This window comes from Aythya marila (genome assembly GCF_965140915.1).
Source record: "Aythya marila genome assembly, chromosome: 10".
Lineage (NCBI taxonomy): Eukaryota > Metazoa > Chordata > Aves > Anseriformes > Anatidae > Aythya > Aythya marila.
In genome coordinates, this window is record NC_139051.1 from 1,626,645 (window position 1) to 1,643,270 (window position 16,626).

The 16,626-nt window shown below is 47.6% G+C and overlaps 1 protein-coding gene across 1 annotated transcript; it reads right to left on the reverse strand.

Moving 5' to 3' along the window:
• Positions 1 to 404: 404 nt before the first annotated feature.
• On the reverse strand, positions 405 to 15,959 carry ARL8B (ARF like GTPase 8B). Its single transcript, XM_082768353.1, has 7 exons — positions 15,703 to 15,959; positions 8,880 to 8,960; positions 8,161 to 8,234; positions 7,646 to 7,739; positions 7,018 to 7,085; positions 6,712 to 6,782; positions 405 to 5,297 (listed from the first exon to the last, which is right to left on the reverse strand). Exons 1-7 carry the CDS (start codon positions 15,823 to 15,825, stop codon positions 5,248 to 5,250), a joined length of 561 nt encoding a protein of 186 aa, XP_082624479.1. The 5' UTR covers positions 15,826 to 15,959; the 3' UTR covers positions 405 to 5,247.
• Between the last annotated feature and the right edge of the window lie 667 nt (positions 15,960 to 16,626).

Genomic DNA, 16,626 nt, shown 5'->3' on the forward strand with positions numbered 1-16,626 from the left:
GGGCTGGCGTGGCACGGCCCGGAAGGGGCGGCGGGGCCCGGCTCAGCCCCGCAGCGCCTCGCGCGGGGCTGGCCTGAGGCGGGCACGGCCCCGGCACCGCCCCTGACAGAAAACTCGGGTTTTTAAGTGAAAACTCTCGGGTTCTGGCCTGAAGGCTGTGGAACACGGCTTAAAGCCCAGTCTAGTTAAGAAATAAGCCTCGTTACAGCCCCGCCCACCGTGTTAGGGCAGCCTTTAAAATGTGAAATTTCCTCATCGAGCCCCAAAAGGCTCCTCCCAGGGGCTCACCCTCCCCAAAACCCCTGAGAGCGCTGCTGGGGTCACGGGAGCGCGATGTTTTCCCTAATTCAGTCCCTGTTTCCACCACAAAAAGCAGCTGTGCTCCCACAGACAGACTCGCCACAGAAGGGTTTTGAACACCACTTTTATTGAAGCACTCCAAAACGTTCACAATGACAGACGTCGCCTCTAACAGAGTCAAACCTGTAATGTCGCAACTGGAAGGCACTGATCCTGGCACAAAGCTCTACTTACCCACCTCCGCTGCGAGGGACACAAACCCCCGGCCTCGCCCTCCTCCTGTACGGCCCCCTGAGCTGGGACACGACAGAGAAGGCCCCGAGGTCTCACCAGGGCGTCCTGGGGCTGTCGGCACGCGGAGCAGTTCTAAAGCAACAGCCGGCTTTCAGCGGGTTGATGGTTTCATGAGAAAAGTCATTCCGAACTCACGTTTTTGGAACACAAGTCCCGAAGCATTTACCAGTCTTAAATAGTCACACATCGCTTCTCCTTTAGCATGATTTACTGATTTCACGTGCGTGGCAGCACACCGCTCTGAGCAAGGTAGCTTAAATTATCTGATTTGCAGCCCCTGTCGAGGACTCACACAGCTCGCTCTGGCGTACGGGTCAGTGCAAGAAGGCGGCAGCAGGGAGCAGAGCTGAGGCATGCTACCCGGGAAGAAGAGCGTTTCTTTAACATCCATTAAACACACACCAAGCAAATCGTGACATGCCAGTACACCCATTGCACAGTCAGAATAACTATAAAATTAAACGTTAGAAAAGTTAAAAACTTGACAATCTAGCTAAGTCATACTTCTCTTATTGTAGACCCTTGCATGATGCTCGTTAACTTAACCAGAAAGACTGTTTAAGGCATTTCCTTTGGCCTCTTTTCTTCCACCAGAAAGTGAAAATAACGCATTTTTTTTTTTTTATCTGAGCATCCGAAAAAGACGGCCTTCCCAACTCGTTTCCACGAAGAAGTGAAGAGAAAACAAAAAACTGCTAAGAACCTAGCTTATCAGTTCCACAGACCACAGAACAGCCCCACGTGTGCATTTTCCATGTTGTGATAGGGCAGAATTGCCTGTGCAGCTAAGACACACGGCTGCACGCTGACGATGCGCGCTGTGCTGCACTGCAAGGAGCCACCAGCCACGCACATCTCGTGAACCATCCGATGGGCCACGAACACTTCTCAAGGAAAACCTGCACACAGCCCAGTGCTGTGGGCACACACGCTGTCGGTTCTTCCCAGGCTAGCCTAGAGACTCGCTGCGCTGTGATCAGTAAGGGATCACGTAGCACTGAACAAAATCAACAAGTACTTGGAGCTGACAGCTACTGCAAACCCTAAGAACACCACACAAGACTAACACACCACAAGGTCACACAGGTATGACTGATGTCTAACTTGTGTGCACAGTGATGATCACATGCGTATTCATGACCAAGAGTTGTCTCTGGCTCAATATTTGCCTTTTCACGAGACTCAGTTCTCTTAATATGGTAACGGCCTAGGCCTACTGCAGGTACATCAGAAGAGAGCTTGCTCACTACGGAGCCTGAGTCGAGTAATCTGAGAGACCAGATTGACCCGACAGATTTCTAGAAGCAGAACACAACTATAGCAACCAAGTTCAGCAACAACACCGCCAATACCTTAGGCTCTCCATTATTTTTTATTTTTATTTTTTTAGAACATAAAAGGTTTAACCTTGGACTTAGTCATGCCAGAAGAGCACAGTTTTTTCAGTCCAAGGCAGAAAGGTGGAGAGAGACAGCCTCACTTCTCTAGAAAGACTTACTACACTTCCATTACATCTCAAAATGAAGGTAACTGGCAAGTTCATCGAGAGCTCACAAAAAAAGAGCATAATCCTCAGCATTAGATTCAAACAGTCACTTTGAGGTCTACATTTCTGCCACCTAAGTAACTAAGGGCATCTGCAAGAACAGTACACAAATAGCTGTGGAAACTTAAGCAGTCATTTTGTGAGTAACACAAACGTACAGTTTGAAATATGTACATTACAGGTGGCCAGTGCAGTCTTCCTTGCTATTATGAAGTAGCAACTGACCATTTAAATACCACCTCAAGCAATCAGCTGTTGGCCAAGTTTACACTGCAGCTTATTTGAGCGACCTGCCAGGGTGACAGATCACACACACTGCAGTAACAGCATTCTGAGGCTGTCACAAGGCAGTTTTGCTTTGAATATTAGCTCCAGGTAGCTAAGTTTGCATGCAGGATACTCCTGTCAACTGAAGAAATAGGCATAGGATGTTTCACTCAACAGTTCTTACTCCTTCCCCCAAGCCTAGTTACATGTGAAGGATGCTAACCGACCAATACTCAGGTCTAAGAACTAACCTGCTACAGCTCAGGGAGTTTGAAGGCTTACATGGAGGCAGACTGCATAGAAGACATCTAACTTGTTACTGTTACTTGGAAGATGTTGACATATGGTCCTACAGGTCAGTCAGTCACCTAAGAAATAAATAAATCAGTGTTTGGGAGCCACAGTCAGCGTAGTTTCAGATTGAAAAAATAATCACAAGAAAGGATTTTGTTTAAGACCTCAGTCAGTGAAAGCCTCACCCTTCCAGTGAGACAAAAAGCTCCATGCTTTAATTGGCAGCGAATGATCAGGCACTGCTAGATCTGATATCTGTGCTAGAAAAGCAAGGACTTTACTCTAGGCGTGAAGACAAGGAACGAGCTTTTAGATGCATGCATTTTTCTCACCAGAAATGGAACTCCAGAAGGCTGACCTGCTCACAGCCCTTCAGCTGACTCGTAAGTGCCTTTCTTAGGCGTACAAAGCACTGAGGACTGCCGAGGCTGACTCTAGCTAAACCTGCTCTTTCTGCTGAGAAAGCCCCATGGCTTCAGTTTTAGGAGCACTGCGCTTTAATAGTCTAACCACAGAACATAAAGCAGCTCAGATATTTATACTCAGCCTTCTTCGCCCATTTTAATTTTATCAGAGAGGAGACAGACAGCCCCCAGTGCAGCGCCATGAGTTAAGCCACTCAACTCAAGTCAGTCAGTTAAGTGTCAATACAACCCTCAAAACAGAAGTTTATTGAATAGAGCTGAAGAGCAGTAAACCAACATATGCATCCACCTAAATAAAAAATCCACATATTTACAAAGTTCAGTAATTGTATAAGTTGTTCACATGCAGAGAATAATGCACAGGTTAACAATTGGTAGTGTTTGGATGCCATTAATGCTGAAAGCAGTGAAGTATATAAACACCAAACACATCAAGTTTAGCTATAGGCCAGTTAACTAAACAGTGACCTGGTCCCCCACGAAGATCCACACATTCTAGTTTAGTTTCCATATTTTAGGCACAAGCAAGTTTGCTAAATAAAAGGACCTGTAGCAGTTCACGGTGAACTAGGGACTACAGTAGCAAGTTAATGCACCCTCTCCTCTACAGCACCAGAGTATGAATTAATTGAAATCATGCTTCAGAGAACTGAAAGGGGACAAAAAGTTAAATGCAAGTTCAGACTGAATGCAGGCAGCATGTAGTGTCTGTGCAACAGTTGGTACAGAACAGTAAGGCCATGGCAGTCCAAATTAAAACTGGTTTGTCACAACTGATATGGACTAAACAGTGTTTTCAACCGAGGACCCCAGAGTAATGCAGACTCCACAGTTAGGTAAGGAAGAATCACACACAGTGTGAGGCAACACAAGCAGGTGTACCATGTATTTGTATACACTAGCAAGCTACACTGACATTACTGTATGAACAAACCAGTCTTAACAAGTCTGTCCCTTTAAATATATTGAAGTCATTGAGAAAGTAAAGCTACAAAAACATTACAATCTTTAGTTTATACATACTTCCCTATACTGTAGAAGCTAGTCAAGAAATAGGATCGATTCGTTGGCTCTCTTGTGCTTTGACACAGTTGAACATTTCATCTTGCAACTTACAGACTTTGCACATGGTTACATCAAGAAAGCAGGCAGGTCTAGAGTTGTCACAATAGCCGAGATGTTTCATAGCACCAGGTGAAACTGTGCCCAGCTATTTCATGAGCAGGAGAGACACTAGACAATTACACAGATATTGTGCTAAAGGCCAACGACTGACTCTCTACAAAAACATCAGTAATTTAAGTGTCATGCAGCCGCTCAGAATGTATATTCTGGTTTCAGATAGAGATCACTAGTATCTGGAGACAGAAAAATGTGTTTGGACAAAGTCTGATGTTCCTAGCAATTTGTTTTCATGCTGGAATACTCCAATTTTTGAAAGCTTAAACAGAACAGTCCATTCCTATCCCCCAGACAAATGTTAAACAGAAGCAACAAAATGAATTTAAACAGTCGGCTCCCCTAATTCATCAGAAGAGTTTGGTTTTGTTTGTTTTTTTTAAGTGACAGGGTAAGATCTCAGCTGTAGATTAGTGATGCTGATCTGTGTCTTGTGCTCCCCTCTGCAAACAGTTTCCATTTCTCTGCTAACATACACACATCACATGCATTTGTGAGATTAGTATCCCACAACTCACGCTTAAATGTTTTCTAACTACTGTATGTGGCATCTTACAGAATTTCAATGCTGTCAGGCGTCAGCATCTTCAAGCCACTAAACACTAGAAATAAAACACTTGCTGAAAATCATATAAAAACCTGGCCCTGAAAAACCAGAACAGTGTACCATCATAGTTAACATGGTAGAGATCTTGTTTTTTTTAAAAAGCCCCCCCCAACCCTCCCACCATAGATGGTTGTAAAATAAATATTTGTGCTGACTTTATGACAACTCTAGTTGTTTTGTGACATAATAGGAATACAAGTCTTCAGCAGTGCACATGAGAAATGAACTGTGAAAAGGCAGATTCTCATTACAGGATTTTTGGGTAATATCTCGTTATGGAGGGAAGTGGACAATTGAGATTATGGCCAACTGGTACTGGAGATTCCAGGAAGACTTCAGCTTCTTCTAGATTTTGAATGCTGAATAAGCCACTGAAGCGTGATATCTGAGGAGAGAGAAGAGAAGTTCCGTATTCAAGTGTTGATTTGTATTTGCATAACCAGCACCACTTTGGTATGCCCACGTCCTCAAATACGTAAGAGTAGACAGCCCTTCTCTACAGGCTGGTCCAAGGCGGATTAACAGAACCATTTTTTGAAGGCTTGCTGTCTGTGCTGTCTGGTATAACCGCCCAGAGTCCTGTGGGCAACATTTGAAGGAACTGCCTCAGACATCCAGGCTCCTCAGTCAACCACACTTCTAAGAGACTTCCGTTAATCTGATACCTTGGTCTCACTCACACACTCACTTGCAGATCAACATCACTACGTTTATGCCAGCCTGAGAGCCTGTGCTGCCTATCCTCACCTGAGGGAAGCAATCTCAGTTGGCATCAAGCTTCTCCGTGCTTGAAAGAGGTTCTCTAAAGCAACTGAAATGTGCAAATACCACATCAGCGTAATGCTTGCAGCAACAGCTTCCCTACAGCATCAGTGATGCTCATCTCTGCTGTAAGCCTTGTGTGGGAAATATGACAGAAGGGAGCATCCCCTTCTCCTATCCCCTTGTTTGCATCTCTAACTGAAGGCAAAGTGACAGGGGGGTTCTTGAATAAGAAACTGTAAGAGCTCCACAGGCTGTTCATTTTTCCTGGTCACAAGTCAAGTTCTTGATACGAAGCAATTCTGGTATCCTGTGCAGCTTGTTCCTGTGACCACTAGACTGAAGATTTCCTCATCAGTAAATTCACATTAGGCAGCCAGTGAACCAGCATTAATCTCCTGGCAGGCACATGAAGGCATCAGGAGAAGGACGGCAGGTGTGAGATTATTCAGTGTAACAAGTACATGACACTAGTATTTGTAATTACATAGTACCATGGTTTCTGCCTTTAAATTCCAGAAATTTTACAGCAATTGACATCAGCACCAGAAAAATCTATTATTTGGCTGCCTGGAGTAGTGACTGGCACAGGCCACTACGTGAACATCTTAGATAAACCAGAGAGGGAAGACGATTATTTCATGAGAATGACTGATGAGGAAAAACTTGCTGCAAGGACTTGCTAGCATCTACAGCCTCAAAGTGAAGCTGAGTTAAGAGCACTGGACAGAAGGATAAAATTTAGGGCAAGCTAATCGTGAGACTAGTCAGGTATTTCCTGCAAACTAATTAAAGGCAGCAGGTGTCATAGTAGGCTATGATATGCTTTGCTAACTACAGCCCCTTCACAAACTAACACCAGTCAGGCTTCCTCTCTGCCATCAGGAGTCATACCACATTTAACCAGTGCAGTTAAGTGTTGCTGTTGGATTTGTTACCAGTTTCCTGAAGGAAGAAGGCTTATGTTTAAGAAGTCACAATCCCCCGATCCATTCTGATGGTCTTTATAATGCATAACATTTTAGGTTAATAGTTACCTATATTATCTTTCTCTTTGCATGAAATTGAGTAGCAGCAGATTTCTCTGTCCTGAATAGCAGCAAGGTTCCTACAAAAGAGACAAAATTTAAACACACACTCCCCTTATAATGAGTACTCTTACATTGAGAATCTAAACTGCTCCCACTTCATCTTCTCAGTGTAACTTGTTTCTGTACGATGTTTCAGTTACCACCTGTTGCTGCGTTTTCTACTTATAACACAAGTTTTTCATCTAACATCCCTATGTACATCAATGCCTTTATCGAGTTAACACAGCTTTTCTTAGGAAGAGTTAGACTTACATCTTTTCAATTAGTTGTTTCTCATCCAAAGCGTTAGGAAGGTCTCTCTTGTTTCCAAGTACTAGAACCTGAAATCCAAATCAGAAGAAAACAGTTGCACCTCTTTTTTTAAAAAAGTTTCAGGAGAGTCTGACAAGCAGTCAACACTAGACTTAAATCCAAGGGATGAAGACATTTAATAGTAAACCAGGTCAAGAGGGAAGATGTACCTAGTCACAGGGAAAGGGGGGGGGTCCAAATAAACTCTTGTGAACTGGTGTGTTCTCACACTTGCTTTTTGTGCATGTGTGAACAATTCCAATAAACTTTCAGCTGAAGTTTCCCAAACTTATGTGGTATTTCTGTACTATCTGATTAACAGGCACTACAGCAACTAGAAGAGCACAAACCCATATGGTAGAATATGGTTCTCTAAATTACTGCTCTACTTTTTTTTTTTTGTGGGTACTGAGCAAATATTATCACTGCAGGAACGATCAAGGTCAACAATTGTATCTAAGGCACTAGGGAGAGGTATTGCTTACAGTGCTTACACTGGACTTAAAGAGGTCAAGACACTCTTCAGATGCACTAAACTATGAGTATTTCTAAAGAAAGTTTAATACTGATGTAAGACAATAATACTTACAGGGATTCCTTGTAACTGTGGCTTATCTAGAAGATTGTGCAGCTCATTCCGAGAGGCTTCTATTTTTTCACGATCTGCAGCATCTACCATGTAGCTTTAAGAAGAATTTAAGGTTAGTTCAGCAGGACTCAACTACTTCAGAAACAGCAGTCTTTGCTTTAAACTGTCAGGTCTGAGCACATTCAAAGCTTTAAACAAAGCTAGGTCTTCCGAGCAAGGAATTCGGTTCTTTTCAAAGAAATTCCCCACAATCAGAGTAGTGGGAAAATTCTTTCCGTTAAGACTACTCTGCCATCCAAGTCAAACTGGAAGCAGTTAGTACTCAGGATTAGACACTGATGAGAAAATAACGCATCCTGAGCCCTGAACTTGAGGGTACGGAAGTTACTTAATACGGTTGCAGTACAGTTTCAGAATTAATACGAGCACACCGAGTCCATTATGTGCTACTACACTAGATACAGAAGAGAAGCAAGTCTGCAGTTAAATATAAGCCCAGGGAAAATGACACTTACACAATAGCATTAACTCCCCTGCAGTATCGTTCCCACATGCTTCGGAATCGTGGTTGCCCTCCTATATCCCAGATCTTAAGTGGAAGGAAAAAAGACAATTTAGCCATACACTATTTAAGCATGTCATACATACAAGACAAGCAGTCAAAACAGTTTTCTTCTTTCCTTATGCCAGCTGCAGGACCTTTTGCTTATTAGAACAGAAATAATCTCTGCAAGCAGTGAAAATACAGCCGCTCAAATCTCACAGGCCCAATAGTATAAGATATAAACTAGAACATCTTCTATCAAATGCATGAAAACCTGTGTATTAAGTTTTCACAGATGCATACTGTAGAATACATGAAAACACAATGCACCAACTTCACACTCTGGTTATGACTTAAGCTTTGAGCAATACTGAAGAGCAGAAGAAGAACAGGACAAGAGGGCCCTCGAAATGTGAAAATTAACTCAGATTAAAGCCAGACATCATTATTAAAGCATTGCTTTAACTAGCCCATGAATCTGGAAATCAAACACTGCTTCTCATTTAAGGAACTCCATAAATAAACCTAAGTCTATTCTTATGCTATTTTACAGATTTAGCTGAGCCTCTTCAGTTTGCTATACTTGTCCCAACGGTGGGAACAAAATAGAGTAAGTGCACAATTTTTAAACTAGAACCTGAAGACAATTTTGTATGGGTTTATAAAGGAAGACGGTCAACGTTAACATACCTTTATTGTAACATTACCCTTTGTAACTTTTCTCATGTTGAAGCCCACAGTAGGAATCATATCTTCACTGAATTGACCTGACTGGAGAAAAAAAAAAAAAAAAAAAAAGAAAGTTAAGTCTAGCACTTCTCATACAACTAGTTTATGTGGTAAAATACCACAAGTTTTTCTAGCCTTCCAGTTGAAGGCCTTATAGCCAGGAAGTCACAGGTATTACACTGATGTGTGTTGCAGCTTGCACGGGCAGTCACAGCGTTTCTTAAAAGCACTTAAATAATCTTTCAAGCCTTGAGGGAGTCAGAGGCACAAAGTTACTGGTAGAGCGCTGCTTTACGTAGCTGAACAGACGGACAGCCAGGACAAGTATAGGACGAAAGCCATTCACCTGCTTCTGCTGGAGCCACGTTCTGTGCTTTGGGATCTGCTAGGCTCCTGGCAGCTCAAAACACCCAGCTGCTCCTCTGATGCAAGCTACTCTGTGGGCAACATTTGCAGTAATAAATCACTCCCGTGGAGTAAGCCTTCAACCCACAGGTATGGTTAGCACCTGAGGAGTCTTAAAAGGCTGGCAAGTGGAAGGACCTGCCAGGGCTGCCTCCTGTGTGGCTAGTGCCCAACTCGTTCAGCAGTGCAAGAGGTGACCAAAGCAAGTGGAGAGCATTTCCTCCTGCTTCTACCAGTTCAGCATCACTTTCAGCTCTGATATAGCTGCTGCAGAACAGCGATGCATTAGGGAGGCTCTCTAATGGCAGAAGTTTTACTATCACTTACACTTTTATCTCTAACAGTCTGAAAGCCAAGTTCACAGCTATCTCTGGTAGCTGGCCCAGCAGTCACAACACGTGTTATCGACGGCAGTACAGGTTTCTCCCATGCAGCCTTGGCTATCTGGCAGAAGGCGAATCTCAGCCACAGCGGGCGTTATGCATCTCACTACATCCACTGCATTTAACAGAACCAGTCACAGCAGATTTGGAAAAAAAAGGTCAACTCAGATGCATTCGGTTGTTTAATTACTGCTCGATATCACAGCAGGAGGAAGGCTGCTTCTCTCCCCCCAAGCTGCACAGAGAAGCCAGCCTGAATGAAAACCCCTTTTAGAACAGCTGAAGCAGACATCACATCACCCTACAAGTTAGGGCCCAGCTGCTCACGAGCTGGAAGTATTGGCTTAGTCTGACTGGACATGCTTTGACATGTTTTTGGACACGCTACATGTTTTTTGGAGCCCACAACCAGAAGTTTGTAACATCAGTGCTCTGTCATTCAGCTCTTGACCTAAAAACCCCACGCCTAAAAACCCCACAGGTCTGTTCCCCTTCCCAGCAGAACTGCCAGCCTCCCCTAGCAAACCAAAGCCAGCAGCCTCACACAATACACAATATAACACTAAAAGACATTGAAAACATATGGATGACAAGCTCATTTCTGCTTATTTGGCCCAACTGAAACTCTTCAGCTGAAAAGCTAAGTGGCACTTTGTTCTGATTGACCTCCAAAACAAACCTATCCAGAGCTTGAACATGAAGGCAGCAGCCCCCTGAACAGGCGGTGATTTGTCTCGTTTAAGCTCTGCTTCCCAGATGTACAGTTATACAGAGAGTCTTAGAAGGCAATTGGAAATAACTAAGTCCTTGAACCTAAGGAATGTAACTAAAAACAGTGATGACCTAAAAATGAACAACTTAAGCCTCTTTAAGCAGATGTTTTGCATTTCCATTTGAAAGAAGTTTAAACTGCCTAGACTACACAGAAGAACACGCAGTGGTCTCCCACAGCGCCGCTTCAGGAACTGCTCAAACCTTTCTGCCAAGTTCAGCGAGGTGGGTGCACAACCTCAGCACCTCCTGCGTAGCTTCCCCTTACAGCCTTGAAAGCCTAGTGCCCAACTTGGCCATTTCAGCCCGTTTGATTGTGTGTGATCCAACAGCAGAAGGGTAAGCATTGCTTCCACGTTTGATGCAGTTCAGCTCAAAGCATGCACTGCCAGTCTTGCCTTTGAAGGGTCAGTTTGCCATGGTTGCTCAAGAACCACTGCATTCCTCCCTCTGCAGTCACACCCTACACCCACATCTTCCAACCAAGCACCTCCTGAACACTCCCTGAACTTCCACTCCTGTGCTACTTCACAGCACCCCACATGCTGTTAGCTGTTCCTACTCCCAGCTCCTTCCAGACCCTTCAACAGAGAGCTGCTCCCATCAATAGCTTATGCTCTCCCACTGCACCTTCAGAACACAGATTCCTTCAGATAAGAGGAACTCCTCATCTGTACACAGTTCTGTTTGAGTTGGGCTTCTCCCCGCCTCCCCCCATACAAACACAAAGCAGATTACTCAGCCCTATCGCTCGTTTTCACAATATGATGCTTTCTCCTCCTAAAATAGGCCTCAGCTTCCAAACAAGTCCGATAAGCACAGAAATATTTTCAATCCCCAGTCTGGAAGTACTGGCTGTTGTCACACATTGCTCAAACACTCAAGGACAGCAGAGTAGCTGCCTGCAAACCTAGCCCCAGCATCTGGCAGACACCGTACTTCATCCATGCCTCCCGGATCAGCCCTGTGCACTGCAAGTGGCTGTGAACTCAGCCTGTAGCTCCGAGGCCACACAGACCATACAGCACGAACAGAAGCTGTTCACTGAAGGTCACAGAACAGACTCAGCTCGCTCTCCTCCATAAGTGGAAGATAAGAGGGAGACTAAACGGACTGAATTCCGGAGACCGCAGAAAGAACCTGCACGGTTAGTCTTCAAGCCTCTGGGTTTGTAAGATGCTCCCTTTACAAAATTCCATGCTCCTGGAAAACCCAAGCACATGATGTATCAGAAGTTTAGTGTCATCCAGTTCCTACTGTCAGGCACATCGGCAGGCAGTTCCACAGCATTTGTATGAAGGTATTTGAGTATTAGAATTGCCCCTGCAACAGTGACTGAGATGAGCTACAAGTGCCCTCTGGTATCTATTCCTCACGTATCTGGCCTCTATATTCCCCTCACACTCGGTACGTTATGGATAACAGGCAAGCAACAACCCTTTTGAAAGCCTCACATCTGCCTACAGTCACCTCACTATTAACTGGGCCCTGGTGCACAAAACCATGAGGCTTAAGTGCCAGCAGCACAGGGAAGCTCAGTGTGGAACTGCCCAGTGAAGACCACCTCGACCCAACAGTTCTCATACTCCGGGTCAGGCAGTAAGTCACAGCCAGTGCTAGAGCTGAAGAACAGTAAGAGGCTCATCCACCTGGGCCTCCGTGACCAGCTACAAGATCACCACCCCGCTGTCTGCACAAGGAGATTCTTTACAGCAACAGAGTGGTGGGGCTGACCCTGGTTTGCATCCCAAAGCTAACGTGATTCATTACTGTTGTACAGATTTCTTCATATCAGCTTTGTTACTGCACAAAGACTCCAGCCAGGACACTCCTAGTCCACCTGAAGTCCCGCTGTTTGCCCCTACATTTCTGCCTACACTATGAAAAAAGCTGCATCTTACAAGTTACTTTCAAAAAGCAGGCATTTTAGCATGATGTAAAGCTACCCCTACACCATGCCACTTCTGCAGCATCAATGGCCTCGACCATAGGCGTGCATCACACACGGGCAGGTCAGCTCCCCGCTCCCTGCAGTCACCTCCCTCTTGAAGTACTCCAGTGTTCCAGTACTTGCGACCATACTCAGAAGCTCCCAAGCTACAGGAGAACTCAAGACCATGACAACAGACAAACGTTTCTATTTGAGACCACTTGGGGTACAGCAAGCAGGACCTCAAAGACAGGACTAAGTGCAGGTGAGTCACTTCGTGTTGCCTTATTACCTAATGAAGTGAGGCAATCCGTTTCAATAGGCGGCTGCAATTAACAAACACTTCGCTGAGAGGTGTATCCCACTTCCCACTGACAGATGTATCCCTCTGCTCACCGACGTGCTCCAAAGCCTCAGCATAAACTATTTACAGCCCACCCGGGTGCTTCAGAAGGCACTAAGCCAGCACTGGGGCTGGTCAGAACAATCCTTTTCCATACTCCTCCAGGATAACTCTAAGACAAAGTTACGTGTAACAGTCACAGGGACTGAAGGAAGCCACAGCTGCTGCTGCCCAGCGGAACCGTTCACTCCGAGGAGCTTCGTTTGATGTTGCCTCTTTCCAGGGACCAAAGCCTCACTCAGAGGCTTGTCAGACACGCCACAGCTAGAGAAAACACTCACTGATTCAGGCCTCGACAGAAATCCTGAAAAGAGATCTTATGTGCCCTATCAGCACAAACAGAACAGGTTAAGCTCAGCTCTTACACCCGACAACCCCACGCGGGCAGCCTGCCTTGCCTCCCCGCCCACCCGGCAGCTCCCCTCTCCTGCCCGCTGCAGCCCAGCCCCCGGAGCTGCAGCGCTCTGGACGCCTGGACCCAGGATGGGGGCACACGAGGTTTGGGGACAGGCAGCGGTGCCCCTCCACGGAGCTCCTTCCTGCCGGCAGCGGCACCCTGCTGCCTGGGAGCCGCCCGTTTCTTCGAGTCATGTTGCAGCTGCGCCACGTGACGGAGCTGGGTTGCTTGTCCTCCCTCCCGCTGTGACTTGCAGCTCCGACAGCAGGTCTGATGAAAGCCCGCGGCCCGGCGAGCGGCAGAAGATGCTGCGGACTCCAGAAAGGAATGGGCACCTCCAGCCCTCGGCTAAGGAGCTCGCCGTGCCCGGCACGGTGCTGGGATGACACGCAGTTTCTCTGAAAGGAGCCACAGGCCATCTACTTTATGGAAATTAGGAGCAGGAGGAAATGATATCCTCCCTTGTGAGCAAGTTTACTCATGCACACGGAAAACTTATGCTAAATATCTAATTAGAGGCCGTGACTAATATGGAGCCAACAGCAAAGCAGAAGCTGCAGAAGCTGCATCCAGCTGTAAGCAGATCTCTCTGCTGAGGTTGCTAAGCCCCCAAACTAAGTTTGGTCTGGTTACAGACTGAGTCCCTTCTCAGACCAGAAAGATAAATACAGCCCAAACCAGCTCACCGCCCACAAACACTGCTCCAGAACTGGACTGTCTGCCTCTCGTGGCATTTCCACCTCACCAGTCATGCAGGAGTTGTATCAAGCCTCCAACGTAATGGGCTCGAGTCTTCCCTCTAGTTACATGTGCCTGGTTTAAGTGGGGCCCCATAGCAGACACAGGACTACACCAGAGATTCACGTTCAACTCTCTGCTGTCAGGACGCTGCTGACAGCCCTCTGCTAGGCAGAACGCAACCTTAAGCTACACCCTGGCATGTAACCCAGCTCTTAAAGCTATCTACAGGCCTCGCATCTTGCTGTGTCATTCCTTTCGTTTCAGTTTTATGGAATCCCAATGCCTGACAGCTACTTCCACCCAAAGCATTAACAGGCCTGCAGAGAGCAGTTATTCTTTTCCAGCACTAATTTCCCCGCGCACGCTCTGAACTAAAGGCAACACCTGAGAAGAGGTTGGCTCTGCACGCCACGGACCGCATTGTGCTGACAACGAAAGCTCACGCTATTTTTCTTAAGCCAATAACAAAAACCTAAGCAAGTTTCCCTCACTCTGTTTTTTCTTAAAGAGGCACTAGATTTCCTAATTATAAGCCTCAGAAATGTGCCTTACTGCTTCCAAACTTGAAGCAGTAAACGATCCTATGTCTTATGCATAATGACTTCCTTATTTCACTCAGTTTTGCAAGCCCATTTGAATGACACTTACTCAGATAAATTTCTGGGTGTGATCTTAATGAGCAGGCGAAACCTTGCAAGATTCAACCCCCACCAAAGCAAGCTGGACGCAGTTGCCAGCTTTACTCGCAGTGCTTTAACCACCTGGGACAATCTAGATGGACTAAAATGCTGTGTGACCACTGCAGCTCTTCTCTGGTACTCCACATTACCTGCAGCAGTTTCTCCTAACTCCTTGAAGGAGCTGTGCTTCGAAGCACAGAAGAGCAGTACTTCAACACGTGCCATCGCCACCTGGGACATCATAAGGGGAGAAACCTGCAGAGTAATGCCAGAACCCAAACCCAATGCAGGCACACACCAACCAGTGCCAGCTCAGGGCCCACACATCGAGGTGCTCATGAGTTCCACTTGCAGAAATCCAGGAGCAGAGGGAGCTGCAGCCACTGCCGTGTGTGGGTAAAGGCTTCTGGAGTCCTCAGGCGAGTCCAGCAACTTTTCCTTAACACAACCAGGCCGAGGAAACGTGACCTTTTAATTAGGGGAGACCCACTTCACGTGGGTATCGTGAAGACCACTAAGAACTAGCGTTCAACTGCACGAGAGCTCTGTTAGGTTTTGACACTCTCTCTGGCCCAAGAACCACGTGTCACTGCAGAAGAACGAGTCGTTTTCCCTATCCAGTTTCCCAACCGTGGCACTTCAACAAACACATCCACAAAAACACCCAGAACTTTGCGACGACGCCTCACGGCAGAGGCTGGAGGTCTGCTTGGGCCTGAAGTCGTAGCCACCACCTCCCTGATCGTAGGGGCGCTGTGCAGGGCCGGTGCCGGGCCCTGCGGAGCACCAAACCTGCACACATCGCCCCCCCCTCCCGCCGAGCAGCCTCCCCTTCACGGCTCGGCGATGGCAGCGCTCCGTGCGGGAGGCCTCCCACACCCAGCTGCGGGCGGGGAGCGGGCCCGGGCTCCGCAGCCCTGCAGGAGGGGCCGGGAGGAGGCGAAATCGGGAGAGAGGCGGCGAGGGGAGCCCCGAAACCGCGGCCGGGCCGGGCCGGGCCCCCTCAGAGCCCCGCTCAGGGCCCCCCTCAGGGCTCCCCTCAGGGCCCCCCTCAGCCCCCCGCGGGCCGCTCACCGCGATGACGTTGACGAAGGTGGTCTTGCCCGAGTACTGCAGCCCCACCAGGGTGAGCTCCATCTCCTCCTTCCAGAAGAGCGAGCGGAACCAGTCCAGCAGCCGGGACAGCAGCGCCAGCATGGCTGCGGCCGGGCCGGGCCGGGCCGGGCCGGGCCCTCGCTGACGGGACCGGGACGGGGCCGGGGCCGGGGCCGGGGTCGGGGTCGGGGCCGGCGCTCCCGCGGCTCTCGGGCACCCGCGCTGCCGGGCTCGCCCCCGCGCCGCGCTCACGTGACGCCGCCGCCGCAGCGCCCCCTGCCGGCAGCACGGCCGCACTGCGCCCCGGGAGGACCCCGGCGGGCGGAGGGAGGGAGGGAGGGAGGGAGGGGGGGGAGGCTGGGCGCCGCCGCCATCTTGGGGTGGGCGCTGGGGAAGGCGGGGAGGTGGGGCTGTGGGTTCCGACGGGAGAAATGCGGAGGAAATGTTTTTGTAGTAAATCTAGAAAGCGGCTCAGCGGCATTGCTGGCTGTTCTCACACCTGGTCTCCAGTTTCTGCCCTGTGTAGAGTTTTCAGGGATCTTGCCATGGGCGCTGTGTCTCCGCCAGTCACCTACCCGAAGCCGGTTGTTTGCCTCCCCATCTAACCTAACCCTGGCTCTGTACACAAAACTCCGTAACAGGTGGAGGGAGATCAGAAATCCCCAACTCTTCAGGGGAAAAAGAACACAAACCAGCACACACACCTGCCTTTTTATTATTATTATTACTATTATTTAAGCAGAGGTGGCAGGAGCAGTGCAGAGTGACGCACTGGACACCTTCACCTACATAGCAAACACCCCTCTATAAACAACCCGTCCGTCCTTGGGGAGGCCCTGCAGAGGAGCTCGGTGTATATAACCCATACCATCCACCAACCTGCCCCAACACCAGCTCCACAGA

Bases quoted from the DNA above. Each gene is read 5' to 3' on its own strand.
- ARL8B (XM_082768353.1), bottom strand. From the start codon at position 15,825: ATGCTGGCGCTGCTGTCCCGGCTGCTGGACTGGTTCCGCTCGCTCTTC. The intron at 8,961-15,702 runs GTGAGCGGCCCG...TTTTTTCTCCAG, and splicing joins CCTTCGTCAACGTCATCGCG to TCAGGTCAATTCAGTGAAGA. The intron at 7,740-8,160 runs GTAAGTGTCATT...TTCTTCTTAAAG, and splicing joins AGGGGAGTTAATGCTATTGT to CTACATGGTAGATGCTGCAG.